Source organism: Sinocyclocheilus anshuiensis, unplaced genomic scaffold (genome assembly GCF_001515605.1).
Source record: "Sinocyclocheilus anshuiensis isolate Anshui unplaced genomic scaffold, SAMN03320099.WGS_v1.1 scaffold272, whole genome shotgun sequence".
Lineage (NCBI taxonomy): Eukaryota > Metazoa > Chordata > Actinopteri > Cypriniformes > Cyprinidae > Sinocyclocheilus > Sinocyclocheilus anshuiensis.
In genome coordinates this window covers 2,050-15,137 of record NW_015554117.1, presented here as the reverse complement: position 1 = coordinate 15,137, position 13,088 = coordinate 2,050, and the positions used below count along the sequence as shown (strand labels likewise).

At 40.3% G+C, this 13,088-nt stretch overlaps 1 protein-coding gene across 1 annotated transcript in view; it reads left to right on the top strand.

Annotated features, from left to right (window-relative positions):
- LOC107669850 (uncharacterized) overlaps nt 1-6,422 on the top strand; it is a 34,653-nt gene extending 28,231 nt beyond the window's left edge. The window contains exons 9-14 of the mRNA XM_016462278.1: nt 1,401-1,842; nt 1,917-2,000; nt 2,141-2,204; nt 2,302-2,394; nt 4,196-6,178; nt 6,261-6,422. Coding sequence (XP_016317764.1) covers nt 1,401-1,842; nt 1,917-2,000; nt 2,141-2,204; nt 2,302-2,394; nt 4,196-6,178; nt 6,261-6,421 — 2,827 coding nt within the window. The 3' untranslated portion in view covers nt 6,422. The remainder of the gene's footprint in view (nt 1-1,400; nt 1,843-1,916; nt 2,001-2,140; nt 2,205-2,301; nt 2,395-4,195; nt 6,179-6,260) is intronic.
- Nucleotides 6,423-13,088: the final 6,666 nt, after the last annotated feature.

Sequence of the window (13,088 nt, the reverse complement as noted above, 5' to 3'; positions counted from 1 at the left end):
TCAATGTATTGTTCCAGTGACCAGTGTGGGGTATTGCGTGGCATTAACTGTGAAATGTTTTTGTCCAAACCAAAACAGAAAATGTCTTTATGGAAAGTATTGTTGAAGTCTACCAAATTACACAATTTACAAAAGCCCGCCACATAATCCTCAATGGGCCGGTTAACTTGGCGGAGGCGAACTAGGCATAGGCCTATCACCTTGACGAAGGCAGAGGAGGCGTGATACTGCTGGGTTCATTGTAGGGATCGTGTATTCTGTAACGAATCAATCCACTGCAGGCGAGTGTAGTGAAGAACCCAAGTGCAGTTTGTTTACAGTGTGATCCAAACATCCAAACAATAATCCGAGACTTGACTTGACATGAACAGACTTGACTAAAACAGACTTGATGAGGCATAAACAGACTTGACTTGGCATGAACAAAACTCACCAACAGCAGAGTTACAACATCACTACACGACGAAAGACAATTTATTATACAACTTTTTTTGTAATTGTGCATGGGAACAAGATAAATTGATTTGAGATGAAACTGTTTTAAAGTCTTACCTGTTATAATTGTAACGAGTCAGTCCACTGAAGGCGAGCGTAGTGAGAACCCAAGTGCAGTTTTATTTACAGTGTGATCCAAACAATAATCCAAACAAGATACACAGACTTGACGAGGCATGAACAGACTAGACGAGGCATGAACAGACTAGACTCACTGACAGCGGGTTGCAACATCAATGGTAACATGAGGGCTACTTATAGCAGACAAGAGGGTCACATGACAAGAACAAACCAATGGGAAACAAGACACATGACTAGGACAACCAATCAGAACATGACACAAAGAACAGAGGAACCAATGGCATGAATACATGAGGGCAAGGGAAGCATGACACAAACAGGGACCATGCACCAATTACAAAATAAAAGACATGAAAACATGAACATGAAAAAAAAAACCAAACACCAAACCCCACATTACACATACATTGTGCTTGATGTGTATTCAATAAACAATTCACTTATGTTGTGGTTGCATAATGTTTGATTTGATCCAAATCTGAGATCTTCTAAATTGGAAGAAATTATCTAGTTAAAGTTGGACTTTGGCACATTGAATTGAATTAAATTAATATTTGTGGTATCTTCAAAAAGAGTGGAAGTGTTCCATTTTATTATCGTTAGTGGTTTGTAGTGTAGCCTACTATTCGTATGTTTATATGCTGTCACTACTGTAAATACTCCAATCTCATCTTGGTTTAATTTATTGATATTTCTTAATAATTATTTATGTTAACATACAAAATTAACAAAAAAGTACCATGAACAAAGAAACAAATTAAGCAAAAGTTTTTATTTTACCATGTGATCACGTTGTATACAAGTTGAAAGTGTTGTAACCACAGATGTTTCTACAGCACACTTTCGGCTACTCTGCTGACAGAGGATCACTACAAGTGTCCAGTGTGCACGGAGGTCTTCAAGGATCGAGTTTCCATGCCCTGTGGACACAGTTACTGCAAACACTGCATTGAGATCATCTGGAGCAAACCAACTCAAGCTGGAGGTTACGCTTGTCCTCAGTGCAGAAAGAATTTCAGACATCGTCCTGTGTTGAATGTAAATGTGACTTTGTCTAAACTGATTGAGGAATTCCAGAAGGCAGGGTTTAGTCCTGCTCTTCCTCCTCACTGCTACGCTGGACCTGAAGATGTGCCCTGTGATATCTGCACTGAGATGAAGCTCAAAGCTGTTAAATCCTGTTTGACCTGCACTGCGTCTTACTGTGAGACACACGTCAGACAACATTACACAGTACCAGCACTGCAGAGACACAACCTGGTGGAGGTGATTAGATATCTATCTATCTATCTATCTATCTATCTATCTATCTCTAATAATGTGATTGGCTTTTTATTTAGGCTATTAATTTATCACATAAAGAAGACAGAGAATCACAAGAAGAAAGCAAAGCATTTAAAGCAAGATTGACAGAACTGGAGGCGGTAATAAGTTTACAGATATATAAAATTGCAAATATCTGTTCAGACTTTTAATATTTCAGTTTAAATATATACTATTAATAATTATGTTCTATTTAATGTAACTATTATGTAATTATTTTAATTTGAAATGGGATTTCCAGACCTTGAAGGAAAGAGATATACTGGCAAAACGATTATGCAAAGGATTTGAAATCCACTGTATTGGTGAGTAAATATCATACACTTTGGTAACTCTTCAAATTGGCTGCTGTTTATATTGTCTATTGTATTGTTTATTTTTATGTTTCTTTTTGATTTTCAGATTTTTCATCAGATGTGATTGAGATGGCTGCTCTAGGTCACTCTTTATATCTTGGAATGTTGTACAACAGTCACAGTGATTCATTTTGCCAAGGTCAGTTTTTGGAGCAGCAATAACAAAACTACCGTACTAAAATCAGAAGTCATTACAGTTCTTCCACATTTATAAAGGGGTCATGAACTGCATATTTTTATTATTTTATAATGTTTCCTGGAGGTGCACTTATAATGTTAGTATGCATTTTGCATAAAAAAAGTGCCAATTTAGAAATAAGACAATTGTTTACCCTGATTTTAGCCCTCTGATTTAAGCTCTCCATTGAAAAGGGGCATGTCTCCTTGAAGACTTAAATAAAAATGCCCACTGCTATGATTGGCCAACATGTTTGCATATGAAATAAGTATTACATATGGAACTCTCTGACAGACATGTCTGTTGAGCGCATGAATGCTGTGATCTCGTCATTGCAGCTTGATTTCTGCACTGTCACGAAAGTTTACATCATAACTAACAGTGCAAACACAATTTAAATAAAAGATTCAATGTGCAGTATAGACTGCGTCATTGATTATAACAGGAGTTTTCGTGAGTCCAGAACTCAGTCACTGATTGACTTGCGCTGTGTGATTGACAGCTCCAGCGATTATAAAGGGAGGGTTCTTTGATCGCTTTCTGTATACAATTTAAACGCAATTTCAAATGACAGATTATTTTCACGCTACTAAGAGGAACAATGTGAAGTTGAGTCACTGGCTTGATTTACAGACGCATAAACAGCAATAAATGATTTTGAGACAAGGACATATCTGAAATCACTGATCGCAGATTAGGCATTAGAATCAACACGGTTACTTACATGTTGTGGCATTACTGTCAGATCCATTCTTACTGTAAAAGTCTGTTTGCAAAGCCTACGCTGAACTGATTTACCAAAGAACCAGTGAAATGTTTGAAATAATATATATTAAAAAATATATAATAATGCTTTACTGACATTGCATTTACTTTCCTTGCATTAGGATCCTTTGGAAAGTAGTGTTTTATTAGTCCAGTGATCTTGTATCTCTCTCCTCTCCTTCTCATCTCACTAACGCTCCAGTGGTTGGGGCCAAAGATGCAATGATGAAGTAGGCATTGATTTGATTCTGCAGAGGTGGTCTTGTGTCGCATTATTTCGTCAAACTGAGACAAAATCCCAAACCATTCATTTTGGCAGCTTTGTTTCAATCAAAGCTGTTTTTGGAATAACGAGGCATTTTTGTGTTCTGAAACTTCTTTTTATAGTACATTTACATTTAATCATTTAGCAGGCACTTTTATCCAAAGCGACTTACAAATTAGGGTAATAGGAGCTATCAAAGTAGCATAATAAACAGTACAATGACCTCCTACATGTCAAAAGATCAAGGAAAATTTGATTTCATAATTCATGACCCCTTTAAAAAAACTTGCGTATTGATGGAGATTGAGACAGTTTTCAACAGAGTTCATGATGTCAGGCCAAATAACCTGTTGTTAATAGCCACAATAATACTTTTTGAATCCCCCTTTTTTTAAAAGAAAGATATAATAAAAATGTTTCAACATGAAATTAATTTATAAAACCTTTCAGTAATATGGCATTAATATAAAAAATTATCTTTTGGGATTATTCAAGTATCTTGAAGCTTATGTTAAAACGGTAGAACAACGTGAAGGTGAGTAAATAATGACAGAATTTCCATTCTTGGGTAAACAATGCTATTTCACATCTACATCATATAGTTCTAATTCTTTATGATAGGATCAACAAACTCGAAGACCCTTGAATAATCCAAAAAGTTCAACAATAATTGTTAAATGATGTCAAAAGGTGTGTATCATAATAAATAATTTTAAATGTGAATATTTGCAGATATTATTTTAGAGGAAGACACAGTTGCCTCTATAAAGGTATCTCTGCCTCGGCCACAAACCTGTGTGAAGATTTTAGAGTGCGACTCCATCCAAGAGAGGTTCAAAGAATTGGGTATCTCCCGTACATTGCTACAGAATGGCAAATCTGCACTTACAAAACTGTCTGGAGCTGCAGCCTTTCTGAACCACCCTGAACAGTCTCAACATCAGGACAGAATTACACTACACTACCGAACCACCACCAGACTGGACATGATCAGTCAAAGACTGTTACAGGAAGTAGCGCCTTCCTCAGTCATTAATGCAACCACAGCTACACATGTGATCATCGGCGTGTGCTATGGAGCTCAGGCTTTCTTTGTTTTTGATTATGCTAATGAGAGAATAAGCACAGAGAGACATGCAGAAATGGAAAATGTTATCAAGAAGATCACCACCACCCCTAATGCAAGAGATGCGTTTTCAAGTCTTACTGAAAAAGAAAAAACAAACAGCAGTGATTATTACTGCAGCCTGTACACTGATCTGGGTGATTGGAAGAGTCCAGTGTCTTTTGATAAGGCAGTGGAGATATATGGCTCTCTGCCAATGTTGCTTGGATCCAAAGGTGAGAGAGCAGTTCCTTTGAAGGTCTGGCTCTACCCTCTGAAGAACCTGAATCAGAGCTCTGTGCGTGCTGCTCTGAGTGGAGTCGGTGGAAACTTGATTCATCGAGCTGAGAACATTCTGGAACATCTGAGAAAACAGATCAGGATCTGTCAGGACATGATTACAGACTATATCAATGTAAAGGTGATTATGGAGTTTCCTGCTCTGAAATACAAACTTGTACAGTTTTCAGATCTTTTGCAGGAATACAAGACTAATTTTCACAGAAGTATTGCAGAAATTGTCGAATCTATACATATGAAACAATTAGAACAAGAGAAGAGCCTACAAGTTCTCCTTGAAACCCATGACCAATCACCATTCAGCGTGGAGAAACCAAATCAGTGGCTGGAGAATAAAGAAACTGAACTGAAGACTCTGAATGACCTTAGAGCTGCAGACATCGCTGTTGTGAAATCACAGGCAGAGTTAGAGCAGGTCATAGGTCACTCTCAGATAACCAGAGTGATGTGTCTCACTATTTTCTCACCAGATTCTGAGGATTTATTCCTCTCTGCTCTCAGGCAGTATATCAAATCTGATCACATGAAATCACATGATTCACTGCTATTGAAGCTTGTTAGCATCAATCAGAAAGTGCTTATTGATGTACAGCTGTTTATTGCTGCAAAAGAGACAAATGAAGATGTAGAGCAAACCAAGTTCATTACAGCATTAATACCTGGTGATGGTTTTCCAGAATACTCTGTTCAATTTTATCATTCTGGGATGACTGTGAGCAGAAATGTGAAGCTTGCAATAAAGCCAGATCTTGCCCAAATAGTTCAGATAAAGCACACCAGTGTGTCTCTGAAATTGAAACAAACACAAACCAAAAGCATTGAGAAATATGTGGTGGAGTACAGAGCTTTGGGTGATGATGGAATGAGCAACAAAACTTGGAAACAGATCATTTTTGATGCCACAACTCTCAAGGAAACCTGCATGATATCAGGTCTAAAGTCTGGCCATAAGTATCAGCTGAGGTATTCAGTTATTGAGCAGGACTATATAAGCAACTTCAGCAACATTATGAAGTTTCAGACAGCTGTTGCAGCAACACCTGGGCAACCATTAATAAATAAGCTGGACAGAAACACTCTTAGAGTCACCTGGTTGAAGGCTGAAGCTGATAAGGATTGTCCAGTGCTGCGGTATATGGTTGAATATAAAAAAGCAGGACTGGAGGGCTGGTCATCAGTACAAACACAAGGACCTGAGTGTGAATATACTTTAACTCTACCTCACAGCACCTGCTATAGAGGCAGAGTCTCTGCTGTCTATGAGGACATCACCAGCAAACCTAGTGAGGAGACACCAGTGCCAGTAGATGGTAAGATTAATGTTAAACATTGAAAACAAATAAAACACTCTGCTGGATTGCTGGTGATATTGCTTCATTCTTCATATTGCAGTCTGGAGAATAAAGCTCTCAGAGAGAAAGAGCTCCATTCTCCTAGAAGTGCTGAAACTCCAAACAGAGAAGAAACCAGTAGAGCTGATAGACTGGACAGATGAAGAGAGTGAAGTGAAGGGATTCCTCCAGTGTCTGCCCCACATCTCACAGCTGAGGTGAGACTTTTACTCTAGCAAAATACAGTCAGTCTGGGTTTAATTTATTTTGATTCCATATTGGCTGCTCATTTTATGTAATCGACTAAATATGTGTGAGTACAAACAGTACAAATAGCAGAACTGCATTTCAATGTGGTTGTTGATCACAGTATGCTGTGAGTAGAACTTTAATTGATGCCCCCACATCCCACTTATTTTATTCAATTATTGTTTGGTAATATTTAGGGATGCTCCGATCCGCCTTTTTTGCCTCCGATACCGATTTCATTTACCGAGCTGACTGCTGTAACCGAACGCGACCAGGGTTTAAACTTTAAAGGCTGAACGAATGAGACAGCCGCAGCGGAGAAAAGAGTTTGTGTGAACTTTAATGAATATCGGATCGGCGCATCCCTAGTAATATTCGATGGTCACATGTTATCAGCAGATCACCCAATACATATTTATGTCTGGGTTTAACACTTCTAGGATGAGGGATTTGGTTTGCTGAATCATAGGATTCTCAAATCAAATCATATGTTCCCTTATCGAATGGGAACTCGCACTGCATCCCCTAGAGGACACTTTGGGGAACACCTTCAGCGTGACCGATGTCTGAAGTGCATGTGGAAACACGACAATGAACTTGACATTTGCCTTTGACGTGTTACTGGTGCGACCACGAGTATAAAAGGGCACCTGTATAACATGTCATTAGCTTCTTGTCTTCAGGATCCGTCTGTTTGAAGTAGCGTGTGATAGACCAAGGCGGGTGATCGTTGTGGAGGGTGTGCCTCCGTGCCCAATGTTACTGACACTTGAGAACACATACGATCTATGCGTCATGGTCGGGAGCTTACGCGTTCAGTGCTCGAGGGCTCTGAACGCGCTCATTGTGAGTGTCTCCAATGAGAACCCATAGGAAAGAAAAATCAAAAGTGAGATCTCTTTAACATCTCCAATATTTCTCCAAGACAGAAATGAGGTTACTTTAAAATCGAATTGAGATTTTTGCTTGAGTCTCCTGCTTCTCAAACTTGTCTCCCGAGACAAAAATCTAACACTCACACTGGTCTCCTTTAAAGCTTGTAACGGGGTGAAGAATCACACGACAAGTAATCTCAATCAATACCCCGGAGGGTGGATTTATTGGGGTGATAGGGAGAAAGGTCCAGGTAGGTGCTCCGGTGCCATGAGTGCTCTCTTCCGTCATCCCAGTGCAGAGGGTCCGTGCAGTGCTCCTGTGGGGCTGGTCAGTCACACGCTGCTTTCTGTGGGAAAAATGAGAGGGCGAGTTAGTGCTCAGTCTCATGGAGGAATCTCCTAGATGGCAGGGATTGCGTGGCTTATGTAGCTGCCGCCTGATGAGGTGCAGCTGTGACCGATCAGCCTGTGATGATGATGGCCAGGTGCTCCTAGCTTGTTTCCAGGGCGACGCTGATGAAGCTTCGGGACGCTCGTCACAAGCTTTAGAAGAGATCTCAACAACATCACACACTGTACTCAGACATTTCTCCTGGTCTAAAGACTCTGGTGGTCCCATATCTGTCTCCTTTAAAGTTTTAGAAGAGATCTCAACAAAATCACACACTGTGCTCAGATATTTCTCTTAGTCTAAAGACTCGGGATCTCTCACATTGGTCTCCTCCAAAGTTTCAAACAAGATCTCAATAGCATCACACACTGTGCTCAGATTTTTCTCCTTAGCTAGAGATTCTAGATCTCTCACATTTGTCTCCTCAAATGTTTAGATTAGAGATCGCATCAACATCACACACTGCGCTTAGATTTTCTCTTTAGCTAAATAATCTGGGGGTCTCATATTTGTCTCCTGTAAACCTTTAGAAGAGATTTCAACAACTTTACAAAGTGTGCATGAAGTGAAGTACTTGAAAGGCACTAAATAAAGGGAGAAAAATCATAAATTCAGAGTTAAAGGCTATATTGAGAGAGAACTTATGCAGAAATAAGGATAATGTTACTTTTTATAGGACAATGTTTATGTACTTAGGCACATAATTTGTTGTTGGAAATAGTAATGTACTGGATGCCTTAATCAAAACTGATCTACAGAAAATGTAACCCTGGAGCTTTCTTTGCTGAAAGGCACATAAATGGCTTATGACTCAGTCTTGATTATTAATTGACTAATTTGATTATTAATACATATTATATGGTAGACATGTTTTAGCTCATATTGAGACATTTGACTTGGTGCACACTTTGTAAAGTTATTGAGATCACTTCTGAAATTTAGAGGAGACAAATGTGAGAGCTCCCGTGTCTTTAGTGTAGGAGAAAAATTTGAGCACAGTGTGTGATGTTGTTGAGATCTCTTCTAAACTTTTGAGAAGACACATGTGAGGGATCCAGCGTCTCTAGCTAAAGAGAAAAATCTGAGCACAGTGTGTGATGCTGTTGAGATCTTGTTTGAAACATTGGAGGAGATAAATATGAGACCACCAGAGTGTTTAGACCAGGAGAAATGTCTGAGCACAGTGTGTGATGTTGTTGAGATATATTCTAAAGCTTTAAAAGAGACAAATGTGAGAGATCCAGAGTCTCTAGCTAAGGAGAAATGTCTGAGCACAGAGTGTGATGTTGTTGAGATCTCTTCTAAAGCTTTAAAGGAGACCAGTGTGAGAGTGTTAGAGTTTTTGTCTCAGGAGACAAGTTTGAGAAGCAGGAGACTCGAGCAAAAGTTTCCATTCAATCTTAAAGTAACCTCATTTCTGTCTAGGAGAAATATTTGAGATGTTAAAGAGATCTTTTTTTTCCCCTCCCTCTGGTTAGCTTCAATGTCATTTATCCACACCATTTCATTCTAAGACAATACATGCATTGTCATATTTGAAGTTGTTTTATGTAGACAGTGTTTTATTGCACAATGATTTAACAGAGGAAACCATAACCTATATTTACATACATGCAAATATGGGCTGTATAAGACAAAATTTTAATGCTAAACAAAGCAAAAACAAAACAAAACACTGGTATAGTGTTAGATTTGTTAAAAAAAAAAAAAGAGCATAGAGTATCCTGAGTGTAGAGTAAGCTCTGTCAGAGCCATAGCATTGTGGGCAGCACATCGACGTGAAGGCACACCTGCCCCTCAGACAGCATGGGTTAAAATCCCAGCTAAAGGTACTTTCCTGCTCCTGTTCAATTCTAACCTGTCCTATTGTTTCCTGTCTCTACTCCTACTGTCCTGACCATTAAAGGTGAAGAACCCCAATATAATCAAGAAAAAAAGAAAGAGCAACCTGTAAAACTTTTTCATAATGGGGTCTTGAAAGAGATTTCAGCAAGACAATAAAGAGATCTCCTACAGGTACATCTCAGAAAATTAGAATATCATGGAAAAGGTCAATATTTTTTGTCACTCATTTCAGAAAGTGAAACCCATATATTATATAGATTCATTACACATAGAGTGAAATATTTCAAGCCTTTATTTCTTGAAATTTTGATGATTATGGCTTACAGATAATGAAAACCCAAAATTCAGTGTCTCAGAAAATTAGAATATTGTGAAAAATGTCAATATTGGAAAGTCATGGTGTCACACCCTAATCAGCTAATTACCTCAAAACACCTGCAAATGTTTCCTGAGCCTTTAAATGGTCTCTCAGTCTGGGTCAGTAGGCTACACAATCATGGGGAAGACTGCTGACTTGACAGAAGTCATTGACACCCTCCACAAGGAGGGTAAGCCACAAAATTTTATTGCTAAAGAAGCTAGTTGTTCACAGTTTGCTGTATCCAAGCATATTCATAGAAAGTTGAGTGGAAGGAAAAAGTGTGGTAGGAAGAGATGCACCAGGAAGAATTTGGGGGAGCTTCACAAGGAGTGGACTGAGGCTGGCGTCAGCGCATCAAGAGCCACTACGCACAGACGAATCCTAGACATGGGAAGCTCTGTTCACATTTGTCCCTCTTCTTGAGTGATGAATGACAAGCGTTTGTGTCTCGCTGTTCGGGTCCCGCTGCTGCCGAGGCACGGCAAAGACTCGGATCGTGGGACTTGCGGGTTTAGACGCTCTTTTGGGTTATCTATCCCATGTATAGCGCTTGAGTCGAGCAGCACCTGAGGGATAGATAACCCATTTGGGGGAGCTTCACAAGGAGTGGACTGAGGCTGGCGTCAGCGCATCAAGAGCCACTACGCACAGACGAATCCTAGACATGGGAAGCTCTGTTCACATTTGTCCCTCTTCTTGAGTGATGAATGACAAGCGTTTGTGTCTCGCTGTTCGGGTCCCGCTGCTGCCGAGGCACGGCAAAGACTCGGATCGTGGGACTTGCGGGTTTAGACGCTCTTTTGGGTTATCTATCCCATGTATAGCGCTTGAGTCGAGCAGCACCTGAGGGAATGTGTGCCTCCGTGTTTGGATTCTAACACTTGAGGGCATATTCTGCTTTTGCGTTGGTCTCGGCGAAGAGCATGCGCGTTCAGTGTTACGTGCTCATCGTGATTAGTCACGATGTCTAGGCTCCGTACATGTTTGTTCCTACTCCCGAGGGTTAGGGACGAAGTGTGTGTGTTTCGCGGCCTGGTTTGCCATTGCCGCAGCACTGTTTATCCCAGCTCGCGTTGATCGCTTTGATCTGCTGGATCTGCACACCCTCTCTAAACGGGTTGTCAGATGCTGCAGACCCTGCAAACATGTCCTTGCGGGGCCCATGCTGGCTTTTTGCAGGCACAGTGGGCTAGGGCCAGCCCACACCAAACCTAAACAGGCCCAGTGTGGGCTTGCCCAGGCGAAGCCCACAGCTTTGGGCTCACCGCAGGCTCTCTGTGAGCAGGCCACACTATGCGACTGCCCACATTAATCCTATGATGGCCCAGTGTGGGCCAGCCTGTTCGGGCCCAGAGCAACTTTTGTATCCTTTGGGCCCATGCAGGTTTTGTGTAGGCAGCCCTGTAATGCAACTAGAAGAATACAAAGAACATTGACTGGCCATTCTTTAGCCACTCAATTGAAGTGGAATGGCTCAAACCAAAAAAGACCCGGATGCTAGGGTGTTTTAGGTTTCCTTAAGTAAAGCCATGTGGTAGAGAGAGTAAGCAAAAGCAAGCAGCAGTAGTGATGGGAAGTCTGGTTCTTTTCAGCAAACCAGTTCTTTCGGACAGTTCGTTTCAATGAACCGGTTCAAAAAAACGGTTCATCGGTTCTTTTATGCCCTAACGTAATGATGTCATTTGCGATGACGTATGCTATCAAGTCTGTTGTCCCATATTAAATAAACTTACGTTTCGCCAGATTGCCCTTCATTCAAGTCTTCGGTTTTTCCGCGCTCATAACATTAGCACAGAATCAGTTGTCCAAAAGAACCAGTTCGGTTCAGACGTGCTGCATGCGCAGTATCATCAGCTCATCAGTTCTCAAATCAGACGTGTCCAAAAGAAACGGTTCTCGGTTCAGTGTACTGGTGATCCGAAAACCGATGCAACCGGTTCTTGACTCAAGAACGAGAACCACTCCAGCAGTGGGTGTGTACGTTCGTTATCCGGCTCGCTGCACACATGATGCTCTGCTCGTGTTCATCTTCAGTTCTCTCTTCACAGCAGTTCACTAATCAATGTCTTCAGGATCATTAGAAGATCACAGGTGGGTGAGTTTGATCAAAGATGGAGCTAAACTCTGCAGGAAAGTGGATCTCACGAGCCATATTTGAGGTGTAACAGATATGAGCCTGTTAATAAGAATTTTGTGGGCAGTTTTCTTCCTTACCACTAGGGTGTTAAGGGTGTTAAGCTAGGGTGTTTTAGGCTTCCTTAAGTAAAACCATGTGGTAGAAGGAGTTAGCAATAGCAAACAGCAGTAGCCAGCATGGCTCACCTGCTGAACACATTGTGCTGTGTCCTGGTTCGGAAATGTGTCATTTCAAGCCCAGTTTAAAGGAGTTTTCTTTTTTCTATTTAAAAGTGTACATTGCTGATGTTTTTTGCAGAGATGGTACATGTATGTATGGCCTATGTTTGGACTGATGCTAAGAGTTTAAGACAGTGTATTTGTATGCATTTTAGAAGGACTCTTTATTGGTGAGGTTACCACATCATGGTCCAGTATGAATATGGATTTAAAGTTCTTTTCGACATGGGACCATAGTCTGGACTTTTTTTTTTTGACACTTCCTGGTTAGGAAGAGTCTGGTGTTTGTGAGCTGTGGCATGTTTTCATTACAAGAGGTTGGATTATTCATTTGCTATCAGCTAACTTCAGCTACGGACAGTGTTTGGAAATTGATGCACTTCAGATAAGACTTTCACACACATCAACTTTCACATGATGAAATCCTACAATCTTACAATGCTTTGTTTGCATATTTGTGTATTTACATTTTTGGCTATATGTAACTGTATTAACCTGAATTGAATGTTTTCTATTTTGTATTTAATAAATCCATTGATTTGAAATCCCTTTGACTACTGTACATTTTTGACAATATAGACCAGAGTTATGTGGTGACTGCATCCATTTAAGATGTATAATAACTGTTTTCCCCAAAGACTTAAGTTATAGCAGCTGGAAAGTATTTAAAGTGAAACAGATGTATTGTTATAGATCAGGGGTGCATCCTGTTCCTAGAGATCTACCTCCTTACAGAGTTCAGTTCCAACCCTGATTAAACAAACCTGTCTGTAATTATCAAGTGCTCCTTCAGATCCTAATTAGTTGGTTCAG